The following is an 18,724-nucleotide window of genomic DNA, read 5'->3' as shown; positions in this document are numbered from 1 at the left end:
GAGGTTAAAATTAGAGTTATGTTTCTTACACACTGTTCATTTTCCATCACAATTTATTTTCTTTCATTAAACATTCCTTTTAATCAGAATATCAGTTTCAGTGTTCTGATTCTGCTTGTTAACCAGTGATAAACTCACAAACCCAAGATGAACATCAATAATACAGCACAGGTTATTCAACAGCAAAGGCAAACACCAAAATCACAGGGTCTCAAAAATTGGAAACCGTTAGTTAGCACCTTGTTTTCACGACCAGGGCACTCGTGTACCTTCAGGGAGACACTGGGAGCCCAGGGAGCCTGGAGACCAGGATATACTTTGGTGATGAGGGGAGGACACATTGTAGCTCAGAGCAGCAGCTGAATGGGAAAACTTACTTGATCTAAAAGATAAAAGAGTCAGCCAAACCCAGGCCCAAGTTCTTTAGGTGCTAGCCATCTATCTAAAGAAGAAATCTAAAGCATTGTTAGAAAGGTTTGTAGTTCTGTAGCCTTCCCTCTTCCAAAGGAGGAACCTGATGTCTTAATACACTGGAATAGCCAAGGCTTCCTGCCATCAAACTGCTAACAATAAAACTGCTCTGCAACGTTCGTGGGGAACAGAAACAGGCAATACATATTTCTCTATGTAACTGGAAGTGCCTCAATCATATACTTAAATTTTACAGTCTTCTCCCCAAATGAGAACGATTTCCAGCCAACACGTTCACAAACTGTACTTAACGTTAAAAGAAAACGGATAAAACATATGTAATTACTCAAGGTTAGACTTCTAATTCCTCAATTCACTAAAGGAAACTTGGCAAGAAGATGCATCATTTTGCTCCTTTCTACTGGGGCATCTGAGGAGGAGAGCCACTGAGGCAGCTAATACACAAAACATGATCAAAAGTGATTAACAACAGCTTCATATGCAAATTGCATTAATGAAGGAGTGCAAAGTCATCATGTAAATTAAATATGTCAAATCTCTTGGTGAACTTTCAATCTTGAGAAGAAAAAACACTGCTTTAATTTTTTTACATCATCAATTTTGCAAGATTGAAAATCTAAGAATCTTGGTGCTATAAACAATTTTCACCTTTTTTTTCTCCTTCAGCAGGCTGACAGGCCAGCCTGATGTGCACCGAATGTACATGTTAATAGGCCAATCAAAAATGCAAAACAATTCGCAATTACTGGAAGGACCTAATGGTCATTAGAATTTACAACTAGGTAATGAACTGAAGTCTGCCCACACCATGCATATTCATAAAGCAATTTAGCCTTTGAAGATTAAAGAAGTGCTTAAAATTCAAATGAGCTTTAGCAAATTATCAGTAAGATTCATCCAAAAAGCAAAGGGTTTTTCTTCCTATGATTTCCTCATTTTTTTAATGCAAAATTGTTATATCTTCCAGACTGAGCTTAAACTAAACATAGAGCTTCTAGTCAAGCCAAAGGGGCTAAGAGACAAACAGAGGCTGCAAACATCGTCACGGACTTTGTTCATAAAACTAAGCCCTTAAGAGCCAAACCTATCTCTAAACATGGTAATTTATCAAAAACAGCCCAGAGTCGCTCATAGGCAATACTGCACAGTCCTCCAACAGAACAGATTAACTCGAGTCCCTCCACCCTCCCAAAAAGCCTTTTCCCCCTCAAGTTGTCTCTCCTGTGTAAACATCCACTGTGGTATAAAAACAGCTTTTTCACTGGCTTGGAGTGGCATTAATTTTAGAAGTTTCTGCTTCCAAAGGGAAACCAGCAAGAAAGGAGAGGCACAGGAGGGAGAGGAGCAAGGTCTGGTTTACTTCTGAGGAGTGCATATCCTGTTGCTTGAGATCTGCCTTTCTGATTTCCCCCATTCAGCACTAGCCACACTGAATCCATGGTGAACGGGTCATGCAGACATCAGCTGACATTCAGAAAGCCGTGGTGTCCACCCACCACCACCATCCCACCCCAGTTATTAGAGTATCGTGGGAACCTGGATTTTCAGGCTTTCCAATTACTAGTCTGGAGAAGAATCCTTTGCTTGAATGCTAACCCACACCTTGCTAACCTCCTGACATTTAAAAAATTCTAGTGACAGAATTCCCAATGAACTCCTCTTCCACCCAACCCGAACCTCTCCAACCCAGGTGAAAGCAAGAAAGTATATGTTAAGTCCTATCTCAGCTGGTGTGCAAGTCAGACTGAGAATAACAGCTTCGAAAGGCCACGTGTCCGAGCTTACCGCTCCACTGCTAGACCCAAAAGCTCTCTGCTGTGGGGATTTCATTTGAACTGCTATCGAAGAATATTCCAAGAACCTCTCTCCGCACCCTTCTCCCCCTCTCTCCCCCAGCCTCAGACTTTCTCCTAGAGTTGATCTTACCAGAAATGTGTATATTATCAAGGAAATGGGAAAGAGAAGGGAGAAAATCTCAGGTACTACTCCCTGATTTCTTAACTCTCTTATCCTTGGGCGCTGTTCAGAAATGTGCCACATTTTAACATTTATTAGAAAGGATAGGATGCAGAGCTGCATGGAATCCACATCCACAAAACTGTATGAGCCACAGGTCCACAGTCCTGACCAATTCCGTTTGACACTAATGTTACTCTACATGAGTAGAGTTCAACGAGGGTTGATATGGGATGTGACAGGGTAAATCAGAATTAGATTAAAAACAAAAGTTTAGAAACCGATGCTACACTGCAGAGCAAATGGGACTTGAAGGCCAAATTTCCCCTAACTGCCTTCAAGTGATTTTCCCTATTAGAGCGTTTGCCTGCCACCCCCCTGCTGGCAACACCGCAATCACATCAGAAAGTAAAGTGGAATGCATATAGGAAGCCTTGAGATGTCCTCTTTAAATACAATACCTATATACTTAATATATAGCAATTAACTTCTGGTCAGGAGTGTGCAGGCAGCAGGCTGCCCCAAGCAGATAGGAGGGGAGGGGGGCCCAGAGCTGGGACCAGCACAAAAGACAGGTCCAACAACAATGCCTGCTGTCAGCAGCTGAATTATTTTTATACAGGAATTTTTATCTCTATTGTACAAACAAGTACGTGTCTGTGCTGACTTGTTAAGCAATCCACTTGTATGTAGAATAAGATTTTTTTTTCTTTCTTGCTACCAGTCACACAGCTCCAAGATCAGAAGAAATACATAGTCTTTGAAGCTGCTCAAATGTTTTAGTTAAAAGGACAGCAGTTGTTTTCAAAGATCCAAGAGTATCTTTATCAGAATTAAATTTTTCCTTATTGATTTTTTCCCCTTAACATAACAAAAACATAACATGAGAAGGTTACGATTTATTATTAAAATTTTTTTCAGCCTTTAAATCATTCTTCAGTAGCCAATGTTCACTTTTAAATGTAAAGGAATAATTTTTTTTTAAATCTTAGGGTGCAATGGAGTAGGAGAGAGAAACTCATGCGATTTAAGATTTAACATTGGTTAATGCATTGTTCTAACTGGGAACTGAAAAGATCTGGGGCAGGGAAGTTAAAATGGGGAGTAAATGGTTCACTGACGAGTTCCCCCCTAAAAGTAAATAAATCATAAAATCAAGGTATACCCTGAGTTGGTGAAGGAGAATACTTCAGGTTTGGTTCTCTTAGTTTTTTGAGGTTTGTTTTTGTTTGGAGAGAGGGGGGATTGGCCAAATATTAAAACCCTATATTTAAAACGTACAGGATCAGACTTGGCACACAGTGCTTTGTGCTCCAACATAAGAATCCAAGCTACACCTTATTTCTCTAAAAATTAACAGATGTGATTTCCTTGCAGCTTTTTTATGCATCATTACATGTTAAGAAAATGAACAACTGATGAATATAAATAAATTTAAATGCCCTGATGCTTAGCAAAAAGCTTCCTTGTGTTTTTTAGAATGTTCAAAAAGCAAATAGAAAGGCGAGGTAGGTACACAACAACACCGGTGTTCTTTTTGAAGGCACCCTTGCAGGTTTCACAATAATTCCATTTTTTATTTTAATGGGAGTTTTTAATCAGTAGATTCACCTCTATCTAAAACTAAAATCAAATTGTAGGTGTAATTGTTCATCGGCAATGCTAACAACAGTCAGAATACAAACAAAAACTCATTGTGAGTGACCAAAGGTCCCCAGGTATCCCCTTCATCAACATACCTGCTCCAGGTTCCCACTGGGAATTCCCTGGCGGAGACCGATTCAGTTCTGAATAACATGCTGCCAGCCCTATCTGGAAAAGAGTGTGCAAGGCGCCTTCTCGCCTCTTTTACAGGAAGTTTAAACCTGATCATCTCACCTTTAGGTACATATAATTTGTTGTTTAGCACTCTGAGAACTTGGTATTTTATCTATTTAAAGAGATCAAAAAGGGAAAAAATAGGGCAGAAGATGGAGCGAGCTGAGGCCCAGCTTAGCTCTGGTGCACACGTCAATCGTGCACTGCGCATTGCCTTAGAGGAGCAACCTGCGCAGGTAAATCTTCCAGCAGCATTGCATCAGATCCGCTCACATCAGTCTCCAGGGTGAACCAAGAGACGACACTTCAGTTCCCCGTCTGCAAACTTCTAATTCGCCAGTTCTTGGCAGCTTATTTTTCCAAGTGTTTTGTTTCAGGAAACATGTATTTTTCTTTATATGTTTTGTGGATCTACCACAACTGCTTCTGACAGCTGTTGATTCTGTTAAATGAACACATAAAAATCTTCTTTAAAACCTCAAGCAATGTGGACTCAAAAATATAATGGTGAAATATTTTAATGGAATTCCAGTTGAAAGTTTTTTTTAAAAAAAAAGTACAAATGAAGGTGCAGAAGTCCTTTAGATCAGTACTAGATTTAAACTGAATGTTTCTCTCTCTCTCTCTCTCTGTGTGTGTGTGTGTGTGTGTGTATGTGTGTGTGTGTTTAATGGGGAAAGAGGGGTGTTGCAAATCACCACAAATATTTACACTGTACTCCCTTTGTTCAAATCACATACTTTTAACAGGAAAAGCTGGAACTGTGGCTATTTAAAATTTTAAATATTCAAACGCCTGTAATTAACCATATGAAACAAATTATGTTGCATTTCTCCATACCAGCACATGCAAAAAAATTCTGGTGGTGAACTGGGAGGTGGCAGAGTTGGGGAGACAACTCCAAGAGAAGAAAAGGATGATGTTTTCATTTTGCTATAGATCAAAGGAGAACAAGAATGGAAACTGTGGCATATCGAGCATTTTTCCATTGCTGTCTTTCACACTGGGCTATCTAAGTTTATACAATTCCCCAGACTAGCTGCATATTAAGCTTGCTGTGTACAGCTTTATTATGGTGCGGTGGTGGAAGAAGCATTAATATTCCAGCTCCACATCTGACAGGGCATTTACATGCGCCCATCTGAGCGGCACCTGAGAGCTCCTCCAAGGTGCAGTAACTGTGCGCCTATTGTAAAGGCAAATGAAGCTCACCTATTCCCTGCTGGGATCAGAAGTGACCTCACCACCCCCCATGCCTCAAATCCTTCCCTTGCCAACCTAACTCAATGCCATTGCAGAATGACGAATGAGCTCAGAAATAGACCCCAAGTTACTAACCCTGCTAAGAACAGCAAAAGCCTTTGCTGAAATGTTTTAAAAATGCATAGGGAGTGCAGCTGGCCAGTAAAAAGCAAGGAGACAAATTCCAATGAATCCAATATGGAATACGTTACATTCTAAAACTGATTAGAAATACAGTCTGATGTTTACTGGCTTCAAATTGAGTTTGGCATCAAGCATACTGGCTTTAATAATGCTGGCACTTTTAAAATTATTATTATTTTAAATCTGCCTTTGGTCTCTAGGAGCACATGGAGAGAGCTAAAGAATTCTTATTTGTCAGGTTACATTTCCTGGAAATTAAGTTTGTGACAGAAAATGACTCCAGTAGCAATAATATGGTTCGTGCTCAAATTAATTAGGTCATGTTGTAAAAACTACGTGGCAAATTACAAAGGTAAATTTACTGATATTGGCCAGTGCTCTGTACCCTGGTCGTAAAAGGAAGAAGCTGTTTAAGGATGCTCATTTACCTAGGTAGGAGAAAAGAACCAAGGAGGGAGGGAGACAATGGTCAATTTCCTATTTGTATTACAAATAAAAATAGTAGTCATTATCCATTAAATTATATAGGCTGAACGTATTTTATGAACTTTATTAATGTCATCCAAATTGACACATAACATACAAACCTGCTTGATATGAAATAATGTTAAAAGTGGGCTCTAAGTTAGAATCTTTTTTTTTCAATCCTTGAAATAACAACACTGCTGACATAGCCATGACCCAAATGAAATCTGAACAAGCAGAAAGGTACTAAAGATCCTTGGTGATTAAATCTCATGCTAAAAAAAGTGGCAAGGTGCCAGGCTGGGTCCAGCTTGATGCTAAGTGCTTTTTATTGCACAAAGCTAGTACTACTGTATGTAAAAACAGACTTGGACTTGGGGTAAATTTTGTCAAATGATTTCTTTGTGCAATAAAGGGTGTGAACAGACCAACCAAAGTAGATTAAATTAACATCGAGTGACGCAATCTTGGTGCATCTCCCTCGCTATGCTTTCTACTTTGGTTAAATTTAATATCTCCCCACAAAGGAAAGCCAAACTTTCTTCCTTTCTTACTGACCAGCACGCAAAGCCACCATTCACCTATTCTCTGTTATTAAACACTTTCATTGAGAAATCACAAAAATCTAAAAAATGTTTCCCTAGGATTTGCATGTTTGTTATGTACCCCAATTTAGTACTCCCACATTAGCCAAACTACATGGAGGCTGCAGTGTGAAATTAATGATTTTCCAGGACTCTAAAAGGTGCCATTAATATGCATCCAACTCGCCTCCTCCCTGAGCTGAAGGTTGCCTGTCCTGACCCTGCCTGCACGTTTCTACACCCAGTTGCATTTTCCAGTCCATGTGCAGCTCCACAATTAAATGCCACATTCACTAACAGAAAGGTGTGCAAAACATATTTCAGATCCTTTATAGTAAAGGCACAACTTGCAACACAACAAGGAATGGGGTGATTTAAGAAATTACAGCACTGGTTGTTGTTTTTTTTAAGCTTTCACAGAATAAACACAGAGAATGGGAGGGAAACTTTGTCCCCCTCTGCTCCTGTTCTTGAAGTGAATACATATTTGTGTTTCCAATAAAAGGCCATTTTTACATTAACTGTCTGTAACAGCAGGAGACAGAAAAACTAACACAATCTCCACATCATACACAGGATGATCTTCATATCACGTGGACCTATTCTCAAAACTATTATTTATAAAAGACGACTAGGAAAATGCACAATGCATCTTTTCTGTGTTACCACAAGGGTAATGTCTAAAGAAGTTTGGGATCTTTAGGATCTGCTACATTTTAGATATATATTTTTTTTCCTTTTGGCTTTCCTTAGTAAGTTTAGCAGCCATGCGGGCCACTGTGTTTAATTAAGCTTTCAAAAGTCCTGACAATGCCAACAATTGTAGGACACTTCTGCGGCTCAATCATGCAATCACTGTGACAGTTCTATTTACAATTTGTCTTAGAAAGAGTTTCTCTGACATTGTACTTTGACAAAACATCCAAGCTGCCAGTTCACAACCTTTCTCTGTCTTATTTACAAATACAGCTTGTATATAGGACTCCCAGTTTCATGAACCTGAGTCTTTGGATAGTGGCCTCGCAAACATTGGCTCCCTATGAAAATCCTAGGTATTTATTAGGAAACAATGTTCTCTACTCTCTGGATTCTGAAGGTAAATAAAATGTTCACCAGTATATTGTTTTTGTGGTAGTGGTGTTTTTTTGTTTTAACTGCCATGCTGAAAATTCAGAGGTCAGTCGTTTTTATTCAGAATCACATAAATAAAGAGAAAAGAAAAATAAGTAGTCATAACAGCATACTATAATTTATAGTCTCATTTACATTTATACCACAAGTTACACAAATACATCCTCCAGTTCAGTCTGAGCTAGGAGAGAATCAGAATGGATACAAAAAGAAAAGGTAAGTTAATTTTCTAAATTCTGAAAAGCATATTATATTTGATCTACTTTTAAGTAGCATGCTAATGTATTTCCATTTTGAATTAGTATATCTCCCTTCTTTAGAGTATCTGTCTGATATATAATTATTTAAATACCAGCTATACTGTCTAGGCAAATAATTTTAAATACCCTGATATAAATGTCTATGTTATGATTTTAAAGAGAAAAAAATGTTACATATGAACAGGAGCAGACTTTACTACATTTTATAGGATTTGTCATATTTGTTCACTAGTCTCTCAAAAAGTGAACTTTATGACAGCCCAAACCTAATGTAAAGATTCCTATGTGCAATAAGCCAAAACCTCAAATCTGACATGATGGGATCATGCTTGGGTCTTTTCTATAAGGGAACAGCAGTTTCACATTCAGTCATCTTCCATGAATATTTCCCCCATCATAACATATGAGACTAAAAACAAAAGAAAACAAAACAAAACCCCTATTGAAAGCTCTGACTGCAAGTCAAAGGCTGCTGATATCTGAGGGTGGATATTTGACACACACATTGATGAACTGGGTCCACACAACATAAGCTGCTAATTCCCAGCTAAATTAATACTACTTCAATTATCTCAATGGGTCACAATCACACAATATTTTGAATATTTAAATAAAATGAAAAAATCAACCTGATTAACAACTATGTGTACAGCTCATATGTGTACATGGATGAAGTGGGGGAGCACATACCCATCTACTCACCAGGTAAAAAGAATCCTCTCTAAAAAATACTCAGCTTGGGCCAGGTGAGGTGGCTCAAACCTGTAATCCCAGCACTTTGGGAGGCTGAGGCAGGTGGATCACCTGAGGTCAGGAGTTCAAGACCAGCTTGGCCAACATGGTGAAACCCCGTCTCTAGTAAAAATACAAAAATTAGCCAAGCTTGGCGGTGGGTGCCTGTAATCCCAGCTACTAGGGAGGCTGAGGCAGGAGAATCGCTTGAACCTGGGAGGCAGAGGGGCAGAGGTTGCAGTGAGCCAAGATCATGCCACCACACTCCAGCCTGGGCAACAAGACCAAAACTCTGTCTCAAAAAAACAACAACAACAAAAAAAAAACCTCAGCTTGGAGAGGCCTGAGTACAGTGAAAATGCATACCATTTTACTCAAGATGTAAAGAACTCTGCCTTATTCTCCTATCTGAAAGCCCCGAATTCTAAGTTTTATTTATCTTAGGAAGAATCTGTCACTGTTTTATTCTTGCTTCCTGCCTATAAAATGGTACAGGCTCACAGTGAACTCAAATCCAACTTACATCACTTTAATAAAGGCTTTCCTACCCAGCACGCTTAAATGACTATCTTTTATGTGGTTGCCAAACATATTCTTCTAGAGATTCATCAATATATCTCTTTCCTTAATACAAAAGCATTGCTTCTCTTTTCTTTTTGTGACACAATTCAAATATCTACTGAATGATTACTGTTATTGTTTCCTTCCTCATCATAAAAAGAAAAGCAGACTTGGAATTGCAGAGACGTGCTTTAGAGAAATGGGCTGGGGGTACACATATAGCCGTCTTCCAGAACTTCGCTTCAGGGGCACCTGAGGGCCAGAGCATCAGAATTTATGTGCAATGGTAGAATGGTAATTTCACCATAGGAAACTCTTAATTCATTACTGTGAATTATGAGAAGTCGTGATTCTAGTTACTGACATCTCACTTTGAGATGTGACCACACTATTTATGTTCAGCCAGTTCCAGGGTGGGAACAGGTGATTAAACACAATGAAAGAAATCAAGACTTTGTAATTATTCATGCACGAAAGGTTTACCTCACCTGGGTCGCAGCACTTGTTGTGCACCCACTGAATATCTTAGACATCTTAGAGAGCTTTTCGTCTCAGTTAAACAATTGATTATTAGCTCTATAAAATATATTTTAAATTTGCTTTTGGTTTTGGCTTCTCCAGGTTCTGCTATTGTACTTGTTCTTTAAAAAAAAAAAAAAAAAAAACAACAGAACCTTTAGACAACCAGGGAGTTCAAGCAAATATCTTTTATTTCCCTACATAGATTCACAACGATAGCAGTAAAAGCCTTAACTATACGTAAGGCTTTCCCCCCAGCTTTTAGATTCCTCCTCCAAATACAGAGGCACAGAATTTTTGAGCTGGTTAATCTGAGACTGAATAACCTATTTGGGACCTCAGTAAGAAGTGTGGTTTTAATTCTTGCTTGACAGACACTGTGTTTTGTCTTTTAAACGAGCAGCTCGATATGTAAATACGATGTTACATCACGCAAGTGTTACTCCATATTTGGTGATTTAGCAAGGCTTTGGATCTCCGAAGACGACAAATCCCCTTCCGCCTGCTCTTGCTTCATTAATCATGCCTTACACTTCTGTTCATTTTCCTTCCAGTCACAAGACAACACATGGAAATGGTCATTCCCACATCCTACTGGGGGGTAGGGAAGATAAAATCTTCACCTACATGTCACATAAGGTAAATGTGGTGGATTCAAGAAATACACTCTGCAAATGCAGCTTCCCCAGTAGCAGATTTCCCATTTCACTAAAGGGAGTGTATCTGAGTGTTATTACAGAAAGCATTAAAAAAAGAAAGAAAATGCCACGTTTGGTTTTAATGATCAAATTCTAGAGGGGGAGAGGAGAAATAATATGACATTTAATCCCCTCTGGACCACTGACCTATTATGGTTCAACTCTGTGGTCAAACTAGGTCAGAGAGACAAATTCCAGTGAATCAACTGATGATATGCACCACCTTTCCTAAAACTGAACAAACCTCTTGCCTTTCGGGAGCTGGGTGGGGGGCAGATGGAAGAAAGTGATCCACCAACAGGCATGGCATGTCGGTCATCACAGAATCTGTATCGACTTTGTCTAATGTGCTCAATCAAAAAATGTTTTGAGGGTCACTATATAGCGTTGCTGTTTATCACTTAGAGCAGGGAATTTAAGTCCCACTGCTAGCCTTTAATTCCTTTTCCCTTGAGCTGCCGAGAAACCCACACACCTAGCTACCTCCCTGCTAAAATTAACCGAAGGAGGGAGGGCTGTTGAATATGCGTGTGGATTTTTCCAAGAAAATTTTTACATTGTGTTATAGCAGAAACAGTGGAGTCTGGACTGGACATTTGTAAGGGTGACATGTGGCTGTGTAAACCACAAACAAAATCAAGATACATCTGTCAAAACCACATCAGAGACAAGAGAGAGCACAGAGAAGCATTTATCATTTAGCTGAGGAGGCAGGCTGCAGGGAGCAGCCGTTCCTGTCAAACCAACCTTTTGAAATTTCCAACATGCCCTTAAACTTTTCGAGTAAGCATGTCTGTGCGCTTCAGCAACTGCCCTCTCTACTCTGGCCTGGCCAGTCGAAAATGGCATCTTAAAGTCAAGGTCATGGTGTCATCCCACCACGGGGCTGTGTTTAATTACAGCCCCATCCGGGCTGACAGCCAATATGGATCCAAGGCTAGCCCTGAAGCTCAGTTAACTCTTTCCACCTCCTCCAACTACCCTGCCAGCCTAGTCTACTTCAGGGAAGCCTTGAGAACGAGCTGAACCCCTAAGGAGGCCTGGCCAGATGTTCTGAGTCAAACAAGTCGTTAGCTGAACTGCAAATGCCTATATGGTCACTTTGCCTCTGACACGTCACCAAGTCTGGAAATGGACAATGGAACTGGACTAGGTGTAGTAAAGTTCAATACTTCGAAATGAGAAGGTGGGGATGGGGAAGAAAAGAAATCCAAAATCGACAGATCCAGAGAGAGGGTGTCTGGTGTGTGTACCTGTCCTGCCTACATCTGATTCAGTTAGGTGGAAAATATTTATTTTTCTGTGTTCTGGACGTAAGCAACAGAAATGATTATTTTAACATTACAGGGCTGTCATGGACAGTCACATGGAGAAATAGAGAAAGCACTTCACCACTCCTTACTGCTTGGCTACAGCACCTCTGAAAATGAAAAGAAAACATGCAAACAGCTTTTCTCCTTGCTTCTCATTTACCTGCTATGTGTTCCTGTTTGGGGCAAATTCCTCTAGATGACGTTGATAAACAATCGTCATCCTCTGGCGTGACCTGGATGCCAACCTCCACGGGATTGGATGCTTTTTTCATCTCGATTGGTGAAGGGGAAGGTGGCTTATCCACAGCTTTTTCTAAGCAGAGGCTGCCATTGCATTGTTTCCGTTTGTGCTCGATAAAAATAAGAATGTCCCCCAACGGGAAGTTCATCTGGCACTGCCCACAGGTGAGGAGGTCATGATCCCCTTCTGGAGCTCCCAACGGGCCGTGGTCTGGTTCATCATCTGTAAGAATGGCTTCAAGAGGTTCGGCTGTGGTTGGAGAAACAAAAGCACAATTATTAGAGTGCCAGAGAGGAGAGAAAGGGGGAAAAGCACATCTCAACCCCATGCCATCCTACCACATCATGTAAAGTGTTTCTAGGCTTCTCTATGTAATACCCAGAAAATGTGAGTATACAAGATGTACAAGGATGTGAAGGTTATCAACCAGAGAGCAAATTTATCAATGAGGCAAATCATCATATATGTATAGAAAACAGTCTTCCTTGCATAACTCCAGAGAACACACACACACACACATATACACATGCACACACACAGCAACAAATGTGTCTGGTTTGTAAGTTTAGAAAGAATGCTACTTAAATAGTTAACACAGGGAACATAAAGGAAGTTTAAATAATAACTACAAGAAAAACTGGTTAAAAAAAAAGTGGAGAGAAACCAAATTTGTTTCTTTTTTCCTATACACTAAGTTGTCCATTGTGCCAAAGAATGAAAGGAGAGGTGAATTAACACACACACCCTTTGTGTGTGAATGTATATACTCCTAAGTAAACAGACATGGCTTCATAAATTAGAAAGCTACTATGTCACACGAAAAATGTGCCACATTTACACTGCCGTAATAAGAAAACGACTGCATGCACCTATGAAACGGATCTAAATAATAATCATGTCGCAGCATAATTCACACTGCCAAAAACCTTTCTGCTTTCACTCTCAGCAGTGCCACAAAATCAAAGAAATACCAAATTCACTGGCAATACTTCTCAGACACATTAGCTAAATGGGATACTTTTGAGTACTTAAGAAAATAAGCCAATTAGTCATTTTTTTTTTTATTCTGAGAAACGGAATGCCTAAAATATTCTAAATATGTTTGTACTTGGTGGCATCCATGACATAAAAATCAGAATGGTCAAGCAAACACCACATTTCAGAGCAAGGCTGAGAAGTCCTTTCTTTAGACTTGAAATACTTCACCTAATGTTGTCAAAGTTGACTAATTTTCTGAATGAGCTCCAAAATGCTTCATTATGTGACTATTTCTGCACACATAATCACCAGCGGATGGTATAACAAGGTAGCCATGTCTTTTTTTCCTGTTGGCTTTTTTTTTTAACTTTGTATTAAAATACTCCAGCATCTACTTTACCAGCTTCTATCATTTTTTAACCTTCCAAAGGGGAAAAGAGAGTTGGTAAGTCTCTGCTTATGAAATCTTATGCTTGCTCTATCAAAAGAAAAAAAAAAATCACAAAATACAAAACACATCCAGGATGCTGCCAGTTAATAAAACTGAAGCAGAAAATGTACAAGTCTTAAACAGTTAATCAGTCTGACCTTCTTTAGCAAGCTGCCAATTTCACATTTAATGAACTTAAAGCCACAGAGAATCAAAAAATAGATTTTAATTTGAGTGTAGAATATTGGAACAGATTTTGATAAAGTGCAAAAATCCAGTGAACTCAGGTTAAATTTATTTCAACCCTACCCAGGCTGAATATTGAGGGGGAAGATCTGGAGTAACTCCCAGATGTGCTAGGTGAAATAATATTGAGAGAGCCCTGCCTAGCTGCACCTGTGCTCAAGTAGGACATCTCATAATTTCTAGCCTCTGGTACTCCTCCTAATTTAACATAAGGTCACCACAGGAATATGAAGGTTATATTCCTACTAATAAAGACAGTAAAGTAAGCATTTATGTTTCTTTGCCCAACATACTGGCCAAAAGATAAATACAGAATACATATGCATACTTTTCAAATAAAAGAAGACAAACGGAAGTGCTTCTGCATTGTGCCTTTATGTCATTCTTCTCTTACATTTGCTTCCATTTTGACCAAGTGAGGAATAGGGAACTCATTCTCAAAATATTTCTGTTGTCTGAATTAAGGATTTTAAGTACACATTGATAAATGTGGCTTTTTTGTTTAGCATTAGCTGCAAGTTCTGAGGTTTCAGACTGAAGGAAGACTCAGGAAAATATTTTATTTTATCAAAGTTAGTAGTACACAGAACCTTTGCAAAAAAAAAATTTTTTAATTCCACCGTTAAGATTCTTTTTTTTTTCCCCAAGGCCTGACACATTTCTAAAAGTGGGAATATTATTTAGGTGCAAAAGGAAATATTCTCCTAGGTATCAAATAGTTAAAAGTAATGTGGTTCAAAACAGACTTGGTTAAAGTCTTCTAAATGTAGTGACTGAACTGATTTACAATCAAAACCGGGAAATGAAGTGGTAATTCAGAGGTTGCTGATTACACCTCCACATTTCACCTAATTAATTTTATAGGAGGCAAAGTTCTTGAAAATAACAAGATGATCAAATGTACAGATATAAAACCTGTAACCTCAACATTTTCTATGCTCTTAACGTAAATTATTGCTAATTAACAAGAATTATATCCTGATGTATGAAATACGTTTAACATCGGTCTCCTTGCAAAACATTTGGCTAGTGATGTTCAGAGAAATACCAAACTGTGTTTTAATATTGCTGCTATATTATTAAAAATCAGACAAAGTGGGACACAAAGAAAATATGAAAACACAATTCTCATAGTGTAGTCTACTGATTTGCATTGACATCTTTTCTCAGTGGCAATCAACATTTCCTTTCTGGGCATCTGATAATTTCTCTGCATTTTAATGCAAATTCCCCTTTCCCTAAAAACCTTCCTAACCTCAGCCATTTTACCCCCTCCCTCAATTCAACTCCATCCTCCTTCGCCCCAATAATACCAACGTTTCTAAGCTCTGGCCTAAACTCCGGCTACAAAGCAGGGAGTCCTCGATTGAAGTGGAAGGGAGTGAGCAAATAATCATAATAATTAGCCGCGAATTCTTTCTATGAGGGGAGGAAGAAATAGAAAATAAAATGCTTCTACGTTCAAACAGCAAGACAGCCTGGAACGTTTCAATGTCTCTCGGTGGCAGACTGAGATCTCTTTCCTCTCTGTGTAGTTGCAAAAGAATAAATATAACGAAAAAAAATAATCCTTATAAGAAATGTTGGTAAGGAGCGAGGGAAACGAGAGCTGCCGAGGAGCGGAGGGGGAGGGGGAAAGGGAGATGTGTCTTCAAGTTTGCTTTCCAAGTCCTTCCCCTTGATTGTCTTAACAGGGTAAAGAAGCAAAAGGAGGCTGAAATTCAGAGAGGAAAAGCAAAGAAACAAAAGCAAAGCCGGGGGCTACGGGCCCGGGGCAGGGGGCCCGGCAGGGGTGGACCGTGCAGAAAGTGAAGTTGGGCGCGGGGACTCTAAGGCACAAAGCGAGCAGCGTGCTGGCTGCAGGCTCCCGCCGCGCTTGCTGCGAACACGTGCAGCAGCGACCGCGGGGTCTTGGGGCCCGGGGGCCCGGCGGTAGAGGGCAGCCAGGGGCCCTGACTGCTGCCTCCATGCCCGTCCAGCTCGGCCGTGGGGTGACGGTTTCCTGGGCCCGCCAGTTGGTGAAAAAGGAAGTGAGGTTTGGAAAAACCGGCTGGTTAACCTGGTGCAGTCTCAGTATCTCCGCACACACCTCAAGTGCGGGTCCTGAAATTCATTCTGTGTCCACAAGCTTACACTTTTTACTTTGGGGGATCTCTGCAAATGCGTTTCCCCCGCAATTCTGAGCACTGGGTGTGCGCGCAGAGGTGGCTGCGGTTATTCATTATTAATGAAGCTGCTTGCCCGCATCATTATGATGATAACTATTACTATTGTGATTCCGAGCTCCGAGGCGAGAGCCACGGGAGGCGGGGAGGGGGGTGCCGGGCTGCAGAGCCGCCGAGCAAGCCAGCCGAGGCCACCGAGGTCTGTGCTTTCCATGGGGGTCAGGGGATGGAAGAAGTGAGCCTGGAGACCAAGTGCAAACTTGCCATATCTCCCTCTTTGGCCATGCCCCGAAGCCCTAGAGCGCGCACTCCCGGTTCCTCCCTACCAAAAATGCCGGCCGCGAAAGAAAGCAAAAACTGCACCCCGCTCCAAGCCCGGCGCGCGCTGGTCTCAGCTCGCGCACGGGGGTGTCGGCCGCGCGCCCGGTCGCTTCTCCGCGGCCCCTGCCAGAAGCATTTTTAAAGTCAAAATGAAGAACAAAGACATACGAGGTGATGGGGGAGAGAAAGGGAATTCTGCCTAACCGTTCGTTCCCCCCACCCCCACCCTCGCAAAGCTTGTTCCTCCCCGGACGAGAATCGCCGGGCAGGAGGTGGGGGAGGCTCTGGTACAGGTTCAAGTTCGCTGAGCTTTCTTGATCTTGTTCTGCCTCCTAGCGACCGAATGGCTCATTCAGCCCACAGAGCAAAGGCGGGGGGCGGGGGGGGTGGTCCTGAGGACCGGGATGGCTCCTGCCCCCTCTGCGCACCCAGAAAATGAGGAGAGAAAGTAGCCCCCTCATCCCCTCCCAAACTGGCCCTTTAACCCCGGGACAGGAGTAAGGGGAACTAACCCTCCCTGCCTAGAGTGTCCCAAGATGGACCCAAGAGGGAGAGGGGTACGAGGGAGCAGCCTGGACTGCGCGCCCCAGTCTGTCCTTTGAGCCCCCACTGCATCCTTCCGAAGAAGGGCCTGACTTTCCCGAGTCCTGCGAACACTGCCCTTCCTTCCCGCCGGTACCTGGCCGGGCTGTAACTTCACACCGCCGCGCGCCGCGTCTGATCCGCATCCGGCGCGGCCGGGGGAGTGGGGGGCGGGGGAGAGCGGCGAGGGAGGGATGCGAGGGGGTGGGGAGAGGGAGGGCCCCGCAACGTGCCGGGGCGGGGGAGCTTCCGAAGTGTGTGACAAGTTCCAGGGCCCAGTGAAAAATTCAATTCCCTGTGCGCACCCCCCACCACCACCCCTTTTAAAAAAAAACACAGAACCAAGTATAGGTGGTCCTTTAAAACTGCATCAAAAATTTAAAGTAAGAATCATAAATTGGGTAGGGGGGGAATGTGGGCCCTCACGCCTTTCTTTCCCTTGCTGCCAAACTTTCCTAAGTGCCCACCGCCCGCCTTTCAGGCGCAGTCAGCGGGAGACAGCCAACACCACCACCTCTTATATAGACTCACAAGAACCTCAGACCGAGCCAGGCCTGGGGAAGAGGGCAAGCCCCAAAGGGTGAAGTGCTCGGGGTCCCAGGATCTAGCACCCTCAAAATGCATACTCAAACACACTTCTGCCCTGCCCTTTCCCGGCAACCCCGCCACCTGGCCTGGCCGTGCTCGGGGAGCAGGGGGACTCGTGGCCAGACTGGGCAGGGTGGGGGGTGGGCAGGGAAAGCACGTGGTGACCTCCTCGCGGTCCCGAGCTGTGGACAAGAGACATCTGAGAGAGTACCCAGGGCAGAGGGGAGGGGAGGCGCAGAACGCGCTTTTACAGTTGCTTTGCAAAATAAAAATGCTTTGCAAAGCCGAGTTTCACCCAGCCGATTTCGCAGTCTGGGAGGTCGAGAAGAGGTCTGGGCATTGTGCTGGGGGCGGACCAGGACCGCGGGCCAGGCTAGCGCGGAGTCACTGCGTGGCCTGCCGCCGTGCCTGGCGGGTGGGCGGCGGGCACCGGGTGGGCGATCCGGGGCTGGGCTGGGGCGCGGTGAGGTGGGGCAAGGCCCGGGCGAGGCCAGGCCGCCGCCGCCGCCTGCTCCGGGGCTGCCGCGCCGCGCTCGGTCCTCTGTCTGTTTGTTGGCAGGAGGCTCCCGCACACGCGGTGCTTGTAAACATTCAGACACGAGATTTTTCCCAATCAAAATCCACTTCCACTTTTTTTGAAAATCTTCCAAAAAATAGTAAGAGGAGGGAGTTCCTCTCTCCCTCTCCGTGCCGCCGGCGCCCTAAGTTTGCAACTGAAGGGGTTTTGGGGAACAGGGTGATTGTAAATTTTTTTCTGGATTAGAGATTGTGAGATTTTTGCAGGGGGGCTGGTGGGGGAGTCAAAGAGAAGGCCATCACAGAAAAGGGTTGGCAGAGCGTTTGGCTTCGATTTGGGGGCAAGAAATTGTACATTCTCTTGCCTTGTTTTATTTATTTTATTTTTATGTATTTGTTTGTTTATGTGCCAGTCTTCTCCTTGCTGCCTCTGAGGTTCGGTCGGGAGGGGAGGGCAGCGGCAACCCAGGCGGCAGCAGTCCCGGCTCCCTCCCTCCCTCTCCCGCGTGCCCCCGGCCGCCTCCTCCCCTGGCCCTGGCTCCTGCCCTTCGGCGGCGGCGGCGGCGGCGGCGACGGCGGCGGCGCGGGAGGGCAAGCGCGAGGAGCCGGCACAAAAGGCAGCGGGACAAACACCCACCTCGGGCCGGAACAAAAGGCGGCAGTGCCGGCCGCGTCTCCTGTCCTTCCCGGTCCCATGGCTCTCCCCGCCGCCGCGGCCCCTCTCCCGACTCGGCGGACTCAGGAGCGCCGGGGGCCCCTTTCCACAGTCCCACTTTCTCACTATTGTGGGGATGACTACTTT

General features: G+C 43.0%; 1 protein-coding gene across 5 annotated transcripts in view; it reads right to left on the bottom strand.

Moving 5' to 3' along the window:
• Positions 1-16,960, bottom strand: part of BCL11A (B-cell CLL/lymphoma 11A (zinc finger protein)) — a 98,081-nt gene extending 81,121 nt beyond the window's left edge. For 3 of the 5 annotated variants that reach the window (XM_011997787.1, XM_011997789.1, XM_011997785.1), the window contains exon 1: positions 12,016-12,676. In XM_011997787.1, the coding sequence (XP_011853177.1) occupies positions 12,016-12,424 (409 nt within the window). In that variant the 5' untranslated portion in view covers positions 12,425-12,676. Of the gene's footprint in view, positions 1-2,217; positions 2,286-12,015; positions 12,677-16,915 lie in introns of those variants that run through there. The other 2 variants (XM_011997786.1, XM_011997788.1) reach the window with 2 other exon arrangements.
• Between the last annotated feature and the right edge of the window lie 1,764 nt (positions 16,961-18,724).

Source organism: Mandrillus leucophaeus, unplaced genomic scaffold, assembly GCF_000951045.1.
Source record: "Mandrillus leucophaeus isolate KB7577 unplaced genomic scaffold, Mleu.le_1.0 Scaffold547, whole genome shotgun sequence".
In the NCBI taxonomy this organism is placed as follows: Eukaryota; Metazoa; Chordata; class Mammalia; order Primates; family Cercopithecidae; genus Mandrillus; species Mandrillus leucophaeus.
The sequence above is the reverse complement of the archived record's forward strand: the minus strand, read 5'-3'. Positions and strand labels throughout refer to the sequence as shown.